Source organism: Diadema antillarum, unplaced genomic scaffold (genome assembly GCF_040938485.1).
Source record: "Diadema antillarum isolate AM-2024a unplaced genomic scaffold, OU_Dant_1.0 seq00000251_RagTag, whole genome shotgun sequence".
Lineage (NCBI taxonomy): Eukaryota > Metazoa > Echinodermata > Echinoidea > Diadematoida > Diadematidae > Diadema > Diadema antillarum.
In genome coordinates, this window is record NW_027271295.1 from 100,850 (window position 1) to 114,198 (window position 13,349).

General features: G+C 39.1%; 1 protein-coding gene across 1 annotated transcript; it reads left to right on the forward strand.

Moving 5' to 3' along the window:
• The first annotated feature begins 1,949 nt into the window (after window positions 1-1,949).
• On the forward strand, window positions 1,950-10,738 carry LOC139729716 (uncharacterized). Its single transcript, XM_071640644.1, has 5 exons — window positions 1,950-2,157; window positions 5,004-5,215; window positions 6,467-6,749; window positions 7,419-7,590; window positions 9,875-10,738. Exons 1-5 carry the CDS (start codon window positions 1,950-1,952, stop codon window positions 10,188-10,190), a joined length of 1,191 nt encoding a protein of 396 aa, XP_071496745.1. The 3' UTR covers window positions 10,191-10,738.
• The last annotated feature ends 2,611 nt before the right edge of the window (window positions 10,739-13,349 follow it).

A 13,349-nucleotide genomic window follows, 5' to 3' on the forward strand; every position in this document is an offset into this window, starting at 1 on the left:
AAAGGGAAGCTTGAAAGTTATTGTTTATATCATAATTCTATTCCCTGACCTAAAAAAAAAGGTTTAGACACCAGAATCTATTTTCTGCGGGTTTTATGTCCAGATATAGGGACTTATTCCTGAGTGTATATTAATGGTATACGAAGATACGGCTAGCACAGGCAATATGGCGGCCATTTTGCATGTAATTATATGCAAATATATGCAAAAACTATATAAAAGGGTGCTTGAAAGTTGCTACAGATAACATAATTGTATTGCTTGACCTAAAAAACATAGGATTAGACACCGGAATTTACTTTCTGTGGGTTATATATCCCGAGATATAGGTACAAATACGTTGTATGGCGGCCATTTGAATTTATGCAAATTAGACACTGATCCACCACTCGAATTTTAGGGAACTTTTAATATGTTATTTTAATAGCTCTTTCGGGTCAAATGCAAGTGGAATCGTTTCTGTTGCAATTAGTTGTGGGTTGACCCCCTTTTTGTCGTATTTTGACTGGACTAATTCGACTCTTCACCACTTTATGTGCCATGATGGAAACCCCGCCCGTGTGTGCCACATTATTCTGAGTACACCAACGTATAGTACTGCTTTGGGAAACATTCCGTTTTCCAAATCTATATTACTTTGATATAGAGATTTCTGTTTCAAAAGCTTGATACAATGTATGTAGTGAGAAATATAGAGAAAATGCCAAGCTTTGTTTGTTGTAAATTGAATGTCATCTCTTTGATTGTTTTTCATTCAAATGACCGGCAGCTACATTTTATTGCAAAGGCATGACTTTTGCACACGAAACAGTTACAAAAACTTAAAATTTGCAAGCAAATTCAGTAGGGAACACCGCTTTCTGGAAAATCACCACATAAAATGCAAACTATATGTGAGAGGAACGGAATCACAAGAAACACTTTCATTGCAGTGTAACATTTGGCCATTTATCTATCGGTTTGGGTGGGTTTGTGCTTTTGAGCAGAATATGCAAAGTTGGCAAGCCATCAACTGAGTCAGGCTTGTGAACATGGCACATAAAGAGTGAACTACTTGCATTGCGTAGCAATAGTAAATGAAAAACAAACAATTCAACAAACAAAGAAGACTCATACTGTGTGTATATGGAGAGAGGAATTCTTCCACACTTGTCTCTAGGTCCTTGTCCCAGGTCTGGTGCACCAGTTTCTTTCATTCTTGGTTGATTCCTGTTGTGTAATACTGGGAGGATTACTGTATAAAAGTAAAAATTTTCATGGGCAATGGGAGCTGCTTTCAATGCACAAGCGAGTTAAATGCTACACATTCCTGTCACATTGGAACTACAGTATGCCACTCTTGATATGCTTGTGAGGCAATTGTGAGACTCTGTAAACCACCAAGCTCTCGCAACTGAAGTTTTGGACATGTTCAAAACTTGATGGCAACCATGGTGATGGTAGCAATGATGGAGAAGATTTGAAGCAATCAATGTATACGTACTGTGTTTGTCTTTGTGTGTGTGTGTGTGTGTTTAGGTTTAGCGAGATTGAGGTATTTAGGTATGAGTACACACAGAGCCGAAAATCTCGTAGTCAAATGCGACAATTAGCATTTCTTCAATGCATATTTTCTGTGCTGACAGGTGCTGTTTGTGGTTTTCAAATGTACACAGGTGGGCAGCTATTAGATCAGACCACCCATTAATCCCAATGCTGTCGAGTCTTTAAAAGACATGTTGAATTAATTTTAGTGTAGTAATCGCAGAAATATGTAGTTTTCTATTCCAGTATCCAGACATCTATCTATCATGATCATAGCAACAGCAACTTACAAGGGTATACAGGGTGGTAATAAAACAGGTATACATATTAGATTTATATTTATATAATATATATATATATATATTAATATAAATCTTGTATATAATAAATATGTATATTTTGTTGGATAGATTGCCTTTTGAAAGATGGAAAGAAAAGATGAGGATGATACTTCTTACTGGACAGATGGAGAGGAAGAAGATGACACAAAATCTCACGATCTGGCAGAAAAAGTGGATGCTCGCGACGACCTCTACATGTCCAGCGACTTGTCCTCGGATGACAACAATGACGATGACACCGAAGACCCTTTACCACCGAAGTCACCAGACCTCGCATCCAAAGATTTGAAAGGTGGGAATGAGTTCATGTTTTACTTGTTTGAATGAAGCATCTCAGTTTTTTTTTTTTCGTTTTTTTTTTCTTTTTAGTAACCCTGGCATACACTGGATATTGTGTAGCAATCAAGTTGTATGTAATAAAGTTGTGATTTGATGTGACCCTTATTGCCCATTTTCAATTCTGACTTAGGTATTTTTTGATGTGGAAAGGTTCCACTTAATAAAAAATAATGCACAGCATTAAAATGTTAGCCTTTTTTAACAGCAGCTTTTTTATTAACTTTCTGATTCAACAGGTTATCAATGGTAACTACATCTGTAATAAAAATCTATTAAACATTTTAGCACCATGCTGTATTTTTCCAATCATGAAGGGGGATGTAACTGTCTTTATACTAACAGTATAATTATACCCCCGCCAAACGAAGTTTGAAGGGGGTATATAGGAATCAGCGGACGGTCGGTCGGGCGGTCGGTCGGGCGGTCGGTCCGTTGCAAATCTTGCGTCGCGAACTACTTCCTCAGTTTTTCAACCGATTCCCATAAAACTTGGCACAGATGTGTGCCTTGGGTTGTAGATGTGCAAGACGTATTTTTTTACAGTACCCAAAAGTACGTTGCCATGGTAACGGCATATTATGGGCAAAAATGGGTACAAATCTTGCGTCGCGAACTACTTCCTCAGTTTTCAACTGATTCCCATAAAACTTGGCACAGATGTGTGCCTTGGGTTGTAGATGTGCAAGACGTATTTTTTGACAGTACCCAAAAGTACGTTGCCATGGTAACGGCATATTATGGGCAAAAATGGGTACAAATCTTGCGTTGCGAACTCCTCCCACAGTTTTTGATCAATTTTTATGAAATTAGGTACAGATGTTCATCTGAATATGTTAATGTGCAAGACACATATTTCCGCAGTGGCAAAAAGTGCGTTGCCATGGTAACGGCATGTTATTGGTAAAATATAGGGCAAAATGCTTCATGGCAAAACTGCTTCATCAGTGTTCTTCCAATTCTCATGGAATTCATATTGAATGTTTGTCTTAGGATATAGGTCAGCATGATACATTTCTTGACAGTGACAAAAAGTATGTTGCCATGGTAACAGCTCACATATTATGAGCCAAAATGATGGAAAATTTTGTGTTGCAAACTACTTCCTCAGTTTTTGCCCAATTTCCATGAAACTTGGTACAGATGTGTGCCTTTGGTTGTAGATGTGCAAGACGCATTTTTCGACAGTACCGGAAAGTACGTTGCCATGGTAATGGCATATTAATGGCAGAAGATCAAGGAAAGATCTTGCGGATTTAACTACTTCCTCAGTTTTTTGACCAAAGCTTATCAAATGTTGTTTTGACCAAAACTTATGAAATGTTGTTTGGCGGGGGTATAACCAGTCGCTGTAGCGACATTTCTAGTTTGAGTAACTTTCATTAATTATTTTTTTTTAAAGGAGGAATGAAGTTTTTATGTATTTAAAGGACAAGTTCACCTTCATAAACATAAGGATTGAGAGAATGTAGCAATATTAGTAGAACACATCATTGAAAGTTTGAGGAAAATCAGGCAATCCGTTCAAAAGTTATGAATTTTTGAAGTTTTTGTGCAGTACCCGCTGGATGAGAAGACTACTGCTGTGTATGAATAACTTAGACGTCACATGCGTACAACAATATAAGGAAAATATAAAGAGAATTTCACAAAATTCCATCTTTTGAAAAAAGTACACATTACCCTGACTCCTTACCGACACATGTTATTGGTAATATTATTCCCCCTGCCTTTAGAAAGAGGCAAGTCAAGTGCTCTTTTATTATGCGAAAAAAGTGAAAATATGTTGAAGTTTCTTTTACATTTTCTTTATACTGTTGTACGCGTATGACTCACAAGCTGTCGTAGTCTCCTCATCCAGCGGTTCCAACACAAAAATTAAAAAAATTCATAACTTTTGCATCGATTGTCCAATTTTCCTCAAACTTTCACTGATGTGTTCTACTAATATTGTTGCATTTTCTCAATCCTTATGTTTATGAAGGTGAACTTGTCCTTTAAAGTCTGTGCCTGCCCTTTTCCTTCACTCACATGTACACAGGCTGGTAGTATAGTGTGGGAGATTGATGAGATTCCAGTATCAAATTACCTCCATTGTGACAATTTAAATCCATTTAAATGTAAACAGCACTTCAGACTTTTTTTTTCATAGGTTTAATTTTTCAGATTCTTCTTCTTCTTCTTTTTTGCAAGTACTCTCACAACCCTGGTTATTTTGAGTGAGGTACAGCTGTACTTTTATAGTGAATCTGATTTTTTTCCTTTTTTTTGCAATTTTCTTTCTGCTAGTTTTTGATTGTTTCACATACAGTAAGTTCACACAGTCAGGATGTATCCTTCAAACTTTGTGTATTCCACAAAAACAATCATGGGGCATCAATTCCACTGTTTGTTTTTGTATTCAAGTCTCTTTCCTCTCTGTGAAGCAAGATGTGTTCCAGATGATGAAACATTGTTTTTGAAGTTAAAGATGCTTCAAGCTATTATAAATTGAGAAGGTACCAATGTACTCTAGAATGGCCAATAGCACGCAGCTGTATACTGGTTAATATATCTTATTGAAATTGTTAATGAGGAATTTGGACAGTTCCTCGGAACAAGCAAATTTGCACAAGTGGTCAATTGCTGTGGGACAAAGAGTCTGCGTAGCCCCTACATGTTTATAATATGAGTTAAGTGTACTATCTTTTGTCATGTGTGTATACATATCCTCACAATGTGTCTACTTCGAAATGTTTCAGGGGGATATCCTATTCATTTTGTTTGCCTTCCCTGTCCCCTCCCCCCCCCCCCCACACACAGAGGAAGAAGGCAATGATGTTGACAACGATGACGATGATGACGATGATGATGACAATGCTCCCCCGACAAAGCGCTTGAAAATGGAAGACATCGATACACTGTCTTCCCCGTCTTCATCCCCTCCCCTCTCGCCAACCGGTAGTTTTTCTCCCGGTACGGCTTCCCAGGAGCACACCGCCAGTCCCTCTTCTCCAAGATCTGCAGATGTCAAGGTAGCCTCTAACTCAAGGGTTGAAGCCCAGTGCCCACTGGGCAACCTGAGCTTGCGAGCTAATGCGAGCTGTATGGGGCGCCAAGTGTCGTATCACCTATTTCGTTACGGAATCAGTCATTTTGTAACGAAATGATCATTTCGTTTTCCCTTCCTGTTTGTCATTTTGCCTCTGACGAAGATTCTGGTAGGATCGAAAGCTCAGGCCCCTGTTGACTCCATTTTACTCCATTGGCTCGCCACTATTGGATAAGCAGTTTTCAGCAACTTTTTTTGCTTAGATGAACATTTTATTGACGAAATGGTCATTTCGTTTACGAAATGACTGATTTCGAAACTAAATAGGCCATGCAACACTTGGCGCCCCATAAAGCTCACATTACAACGTAGCTTGCCACCAGCTCGCAGGCTTAGGTTGCACAGTGGGCATTGGGCTGTAGTCTGAGTTATACACACTCATTGACACTGAAGTTATCAACATTTTCAGTGCATCAGAGCCTGTTTAACCTCTTGCAAGGACTAGTAGAATTGTATTTTTTATTTATTTTTTTTTTTATTTTTTTTTTTCCAGGGAGAACTGTCACTTGCTTGTTCACTTCCAAAATTACAGCCAATATCAAATGAATCAAACTATGAATCTTTGCACTTGTAAATTTTGACAAATGCACAAGTTTCTATTAAAATCTAGCGCACCTATTTCCTTCTGGTTAGAAGAAAAAAAAATGATTTTTGCATTTTGAGCACACTCCTACTTTCACAATCTGGTAATTCTCTTTGTGTATAAATGGTTACTTTTGTTTCTCCATACTGTGTAAAGTGTTATGACAAAGCCTCTTTTGGGAATAACAGTATAAAGACACGATGATTGTTCCATGGATCGTGTGATTGCAATTTTATTACAGGCGACATCATGATGTACATTTTGTATGTGTTATTTAATGTACTCATCTAACTGGAGTTTTGAATAAGATTGACTTATGTTGTATTAAAGTCAAGCAAGGGTATCTGTGATAATCTGGATGGGTGAAAAGCTGCAGTAACATTGAAAGATGGGAAGGGGGATCATGCCCTCCGTACAGAGGAAGAACTGTTTGTAATCTAATATCTTCCTTTTTTTAAAGTGATCTACATGATCTCCTTGACAAATACTTTCACAGTAGTGCTAGAATGTTGGATGTCAAAGACTGGTACTAGATTCTTAATTTCTTGATAACTGTTTGTTGCTTCTCCTCTGGCAAAACCTTGACGTCAGGACGAAACTTCAGACGTGAAGCTGGATGCGACGAGTCAAGAGGGGGAATCCAGTGATGGACAGAACGTGGAAGAGTCCGGTGCAGAGAAGAAGCCGGAGGAGGAAGAAGAAGAGGGCAAAGAGGAGAAGGAGCACGGTGACGTGCAGCTGCCCCTCTTCAGCGGCATTGGTGGGAGCCTGGAGGACTCCATCGGGAGGTCCACGTTGCGCGGCAGCCTGGAGGAGGATGAGGGGTCGTCAAGGTTACGGGCTGGAAGTGAAGCTTCTCTGGAAGGCGGTGGAGGCAAATGCTCTATGAACACATGATACTGATTTGTATGCATAAAAGATAGAGTCAAGTAGGTCCATTAAGTCTACTCAAGGGAGACAGATATTGTGGCCTTCCTTGAGAGATACTGTAAAACGAGGAATGTTCATTTGCATTTTAATTTCACAAATTTCATGAGAGCCAAGATTTTCAAAATGAAAATGCACACAAAAGTTATTGTCTACACTATTTGCATTGAATGCCAGAGTCAATTCGCGAAGATTTAATGCCGCGAAAAAGACCATCGTCTCCTATTAGCAAAAATTTCTTGCCACAAAAATATCCTGCTTTACAGTAGTCCTAACCCTAACCAGGCTAGGCTTTTTTGGGTGTTCTGTGGCCGAAACATTTCCAATGTTTCATTGTAACAGTTGTTACAAATTTATCGTTAAACAACTGTATATCTGTTCATCATTGAATCTGTCCACTATTACAACAGCATGTCATGTCTATCAATTAGGTACACAGTGTATGGGAATTGCTTTGCCCATTGAGGACGAGTAGATTTTCATATAACACACAGTTCCTGTAGACACCTGCCTGAATGTACTTGGGACTAGTCTTCTATGGGTTCCGGTTAACTATGTATTCTGAGATCCTTCTTGTAGAGTTCAGTGTTTCATCATTTGTTGCATTGTAATACAGATGGTAGCGGGCCTTCGGGCGAGGGGAAAGGTCAGGGGTCGAGGAAGACTGGCGACGAGGCTGACCAGGCGTCGGGTTCCGCATCAACATCGAGGGCACAGCCCGACAACTCCCACATCGAAGCGCTGAGGAGGAAACGGCAGCTGGATGCAGAGGAGAGACAGAAGATGCAGTGAGTATAAATTGATATGATTTGTTCTCCCTTCTGTTCTGTGTTGATTCACTGACTGTTTATTGCAAAATTCTGCACAAGCGCTGAAAAATACAGTTGAACCTCTCATATCCGGACAAGTCGGGACCGGGGCTCATCCGGATAAGGGATTTGGCCGGATACGGGAGACTCAATGCTTTATACATAATTATGTACATAATATACATACACATGTATACAGTAGCCCATTGTAGTACCACATGTAGTAATGTGTATACTGCAACCTTTTCATTGTTACACTCAGTAACAGACCCCAAAATAGAGGTTCGTGTTTGCAAGAATGAAATCATTTTCTTTTATAAATTCTTGGGATTATTTACCTAAATAACTATTAAGAAATGTATCAAGTATATGTAATTCATGTGTGTTTGTGTAGGAGTTCTCAAGGAGTTGGGAATCCCCCTTTCCTCCGGTAATTATTAAAAAAAAAATCACGGCGAGATTGCGACAGTATAATAGAGAGATCCGGATAAAGGGAGGCCGGATAAGAGAGGTTCAACTGTACATACATTTCCTGCATACCTTGACAGATTAACATTCACTTCTTGTTTTCTCTCTCTCTCTTTTTCTCATGCATGCATTTGCTTGTTTGTACTGATTACGTTCACATTTGCTACCTACTCTTACAAGATCTTAACTCCATTTACATGGACTCTATGCATATTGGGTTTTTTTTTTCAGTTTCTGTTTTTATGCCTCCGCCACGAAGTGTCGCCGGAGGCATTATGTTTTCGGGTTGTCCGTCCGTCCGTCCATCCATCCGTCCGTCCGTCCTTCCGTCCGTAATCAATTTTATGGGCAGCATATCTAAAAAAAACGTTAGAGGTATCCTAATGAAACTTGGCATGTATGTGTATGAGTGGGCGAAGTTGTGCCTATCAACTTTTAGGTGCACCTGCTCAAGGTCAAAGGTCAAAAGGTCAAGGTCAAATGCACAAAATTTTACTATTTCCCCTATATCTCTGCAATACCTGGAGGTATTTTCTTGAAACTTGGTGTATACATGAACTGTCAAATAAAGATTCCCCAGAGAGAGTTTTGGGTCATGAGGTCAAAGGTCAAGGGTCAAAGGTCAAGTGAAAATCTTAACATTTCACTTTTTTTTCCATATCTCACAAATATTTCAAGATATCTTTGTGGAACTTAGTATATATGCATGTACTGACTGGCAGTTATCATGTAGGGAATTGAGGGGTCACAGGTCAAAGGTAAGGGGCAAAGGTAGAGGTCAACTCATCAAAATGTCATTATTTCCCTCTTATCTGTGCAATGCCTGCAGGATTTTTTCTTTAAACTTGGTGTATGCATCTATTACCCAATACAGATTCTCTTGGAAGTTTCTTGTCATAAGGTCAAAGGCCAAAAGGTCAAAGGTCAAGTAAAAGTGCTAATTTTCACTTCTTTAAACTTATGAAAGGGTCAAAAGTTTGGTACAACCCCCCCAATACCTGCACTCCTATTAGACAGTATAGCCATTCATCCAAATAAACCTAGTTCAAGGAAAGTTTCAATCAATGCATTTGTGACAAACCTGTCATTTTGATATTTTGCCAGTTATATGAAACTGTCGTCACACATTGTCAAGACATTGTGCTATAGACCTATTCGGAGAACCATGCATTATGGCGGAGGCATACCAGTTGCCATAGCGACATTTCTAGTTTGTCATTTATTTTTTCTATATCACCTTCATTTTTCATGCCTTTTTATTTTGATTGATTTCTGTTAGATTCACAAAATCTACCCACTGTAATATTAGCTTGACTTATCAACTCTGCATTTTATGGGTTATTTTTTCTTAATTTTGTATTAATGCCATCTTCATTTAGATTGAGAAAAGTTTGAGACATTGAAACTTTCCACCAATAACTTTTAATTCAATGCCTTTGATATTGACTTTTAATTCAGTACTTTTGGTGACATTTAAGTGCAGTTATTTTCAGAACTGAAAAGAGTGTCACATCTTGCTCATGATTTGTGATTTTGTTGGGTTCTTTGCTGAGGTCATTCATGGTCATACATGATATCTTAAAATTTGTTTCTTTGGGTGGTGGCAAATTGTGCAAGATGGTCAAAATGTACATTGTAATATTAGAATGACTTCACCCTTGCTTCCTTAATAAATTTTGGTTTTGCATGTTTCATTTGGTAGAAAATGAAAACTGGGGAGATTCTACACTGAATTGATCTTTCATTAAAACCCATCATGGTTAACATTTCTTCCTGTCTCTGTTTGCATTGATAGAATCCTTGTGTCGGCATTCTCCGAGGAGCAGCTGAACCGCTACGAGATGTTCCGGCGCTCCTCGTTCCCCAAGGCCGCCATCAAGCGCTTCATGCAGTCCATCATCAGCAGCACGGTGTCGCAGAACGTCGTCATCGCGATGTCAGGCATCGCCAAGGTGTACGTCGGGGAGATCGTGGAGCACGCCCTGGACGTGATGGAGCAGTGGGGCGACACCCCGCCCCTCCAACCAAAGCACATCCGGGAGGCGGTGCGGAGGATGACCAACGAGGGGAAAGTACCCTCTTCCCGGAGGACTAGAACCCTGTTCTCATGATGATGACCTCACTGACTCCAGCGATCGAGGAGGAGTCCGTGGATGTTGTAATTGCACTTCACACTGATCTGAAATAGCAGGTTTATTGCAGACCTGGTGTGCATGCAGAAAACGGTGCTTTTCAAAGAAAAATTACCACTTCCTCTCGTCATGGATTCCTTTAGAGGAGGGCATCATGACTGCTGGAAATGGTTGAATGTTCCACATGCATACAACAACCCTTCATAAAAGACCAAGGGTTGTCGCTTTTGAAGGGAGTGATGCAAATTTCCTTCTTAGGCAGGAACATTTCTAAGGAGTAGGTGTAGATCACCCAGCTCACATCACCAGACTGGATGGGCAACTCAGCTACATCCCACATGTCATTAAATCTATGTACAGAAGAAGAGAAAGGGAGTGCAGCCCTGTAGATAGGAGTGGCGTTTGTACAAATGACCTCATTCTGAAAGACATTCCTTTCAATGCGACAGAATTGCACAGGAGTAAGAATCGTATCATAGTGCTGTGCCCTGCTAGGGTGCTAGATTTGATAACCCACCTTTACTACTTCAGAGGCCATAGGAGTTAATTTTGTTGTTTTTGTTGTTGAATATCTGTGCAGATTTTTTCATACAATGTTATAGATATTGAATGCCTAGAACACTCCTTCTGCCGAGGAATTAACGGTATGTGCTAGATGACTGTAGGTACGTAAAATGCATTCATTGATTTCCATTTAAAAATTGTGTTTCATGATTGTGATAGTGCTCTGCTCTATTACCTACCTGTCGTGTGTTCAAATAGTATTACAAGCTGTATCACTCATGCATCAGTCTTTAGTTGATCTCGTAAAAGCCTAAATACTCTTCCCTGTAGGACTGAGTTCTTTGTCAACCTAAGGGGTGCATATATTGTAATTTTTTCTTTATACATCCCTTCTCGTCATCTGCAAGTATAGAGAAAAAAACACACCAATGTTTGTGAATTGCTTCAGGGACATTGCGGAGAACATTTGGTGCCATGATTTGAAGCATTTGATTTTGAATCTCAGGCGACACATATTAGCTTCTCCTTCCCTCAAGCCACTCATTCATCTTTGGGTTACATCATGCTCTTAGCCTGAAACGTTAATTGAAATTTGAATTTTCTTCTTTGTTTCGGAATCTCCTCACATGGCTAAACCCTGCTAAATAGTGTCTCCCTTCATCTTGTATTTTGTAGTACCTTGGCAATTAATGCACAGCCTACATATCATATCATTGGCAGGTAGCATTCCTAGGGGGATAGGGTCTCAATATGCTCAAATGAGCACCATACTCCCCTTCGGGCCTCCCAAATTAAGGAATATCCATAAATAGAAGCAGAAGTGATAGTCTAGCTTTTTCTATGTATAGTGTATTGGCAGGTATTTTTACGGGTGTGATGTGGAATATGCAAATGGACACCCTGCCCCCAGCTCTCAAAGTTGCCTTCACTTATGCCTCGACTTATTTTCCTGACATTATAATCCATATAACCAATTCTGTATAGAATAAAAAAGAGAAAAATTGATGACAACAATAATGAATGAATAAATTTTTAAAAATGAATAAATAAATAAATAAATAGATAAATAAGTAAATAAATTGATTAATAAATACTGTAAATAGATAATACATCCCCTTCCTGATGGAAAAAAAAAATTGCTGGTCATTAATTAACTGACATCTTGCCCCTTTTAGGCTTGCAAGATTTTCCTTGAGCTTTTCCACCAACCAGAAAAACTAATACATTGTATCTCAAAGAAATGTGTCGTCATGCTTGACACTCACATTAAAATCTCCAGTTGAAATAATTATCCTCTGTGTCAGCTCTATGATCTGTATTTATCTACGACTGACGATAAGTCTGGTTCTGCTATGAGATACACTGTAATTAATACACTTCAACACTTCGTGAGTTTACTGAACAAAAAATGCAGCTCTTATGCTATCTATTTTTCCAACAAGACTTCAAAAAAAATATATATATTTTTACAATACTTTCCCACAAAAAAAAAAAAACCTATTACAATTGCGTTCGTATTTACACCACAGAAATTATAGAAACGTTCAGGAGCAATCCAATGAGATAATATAATATGCTAATAAATCCTTTCCTCATGTAAACACATCCTAGACTAATCTTATAAACACATCCTAGACCCGGGTTGAATAAAATACCTGTGGCTCAATACTTTACTGTGCGCACGTGTGGTTTCAATGTATACTGTCCGACGGGAATGGGGGGGGGGGGGGGTGGTGTGAACTAGTCTGTGCGGTAATGCAGAAGTTGCCCGGATAATCGCGATGTCGAGGATGTCGTCCGGCTGGCGGGAGTTGTCGTCGTGTCGACCGAGATGCCACCGCTTGCACCGGAGGACTACCAAGGTACGGGAATTCTGTCAGGGTAGCGGGAATTGCCCTCACGCTAACCGAGATGCCGTTGAGCTAATGGTGATGCCGTCAATATGATGCCGTTGAGTTACCTGACGGTGATTCCGCCGAGCGTATTTGCTATGCCGTCGAGATAACGATGGTTCCGTCGAGCCCAGCTCGTCGGTGTCGATCTATATGGGGATATTATAACCACCTCTCATAACATTATATATTCACAGGGTAATCTCAAACATGAACCACAGTTCAATATTTCCTTATACTTAACCAATAATGCTCCTGTATACTTCCACCATGACAAACAGACCTATATATACATACTACAGAAATAAACCATCGCCATGTATATACTCATAACTCACTTAACATATAAACATGACAAATCATCTCATATAAACTATCTCAATCAAAAACCAGCTAAACTGTATTCTCTTAACATATATCCCTTTCTCATTATAACTAACCTTTAAATCCTTCAGCAACCAAAATTACATTTTAACTTATCACTTAACAAACTTCTAACTTCATTCACTTTAATTATGAACAACAAAACCTGGATTGTATTTTCCTGATACAACCATAGAAAACCAAAATATACTGTATCCACAAATATCGCTGTAAATTTAAACATTCCACCTATAACATTCACCTGCTGACTTGGCCTGCCTTCTTGCCAAACTAAAACAAATCCTATTTCATCATTATACAACCTTATTATCCAATCTGACATACAACATAATCTTTACTTTAACATCATTAATCCACA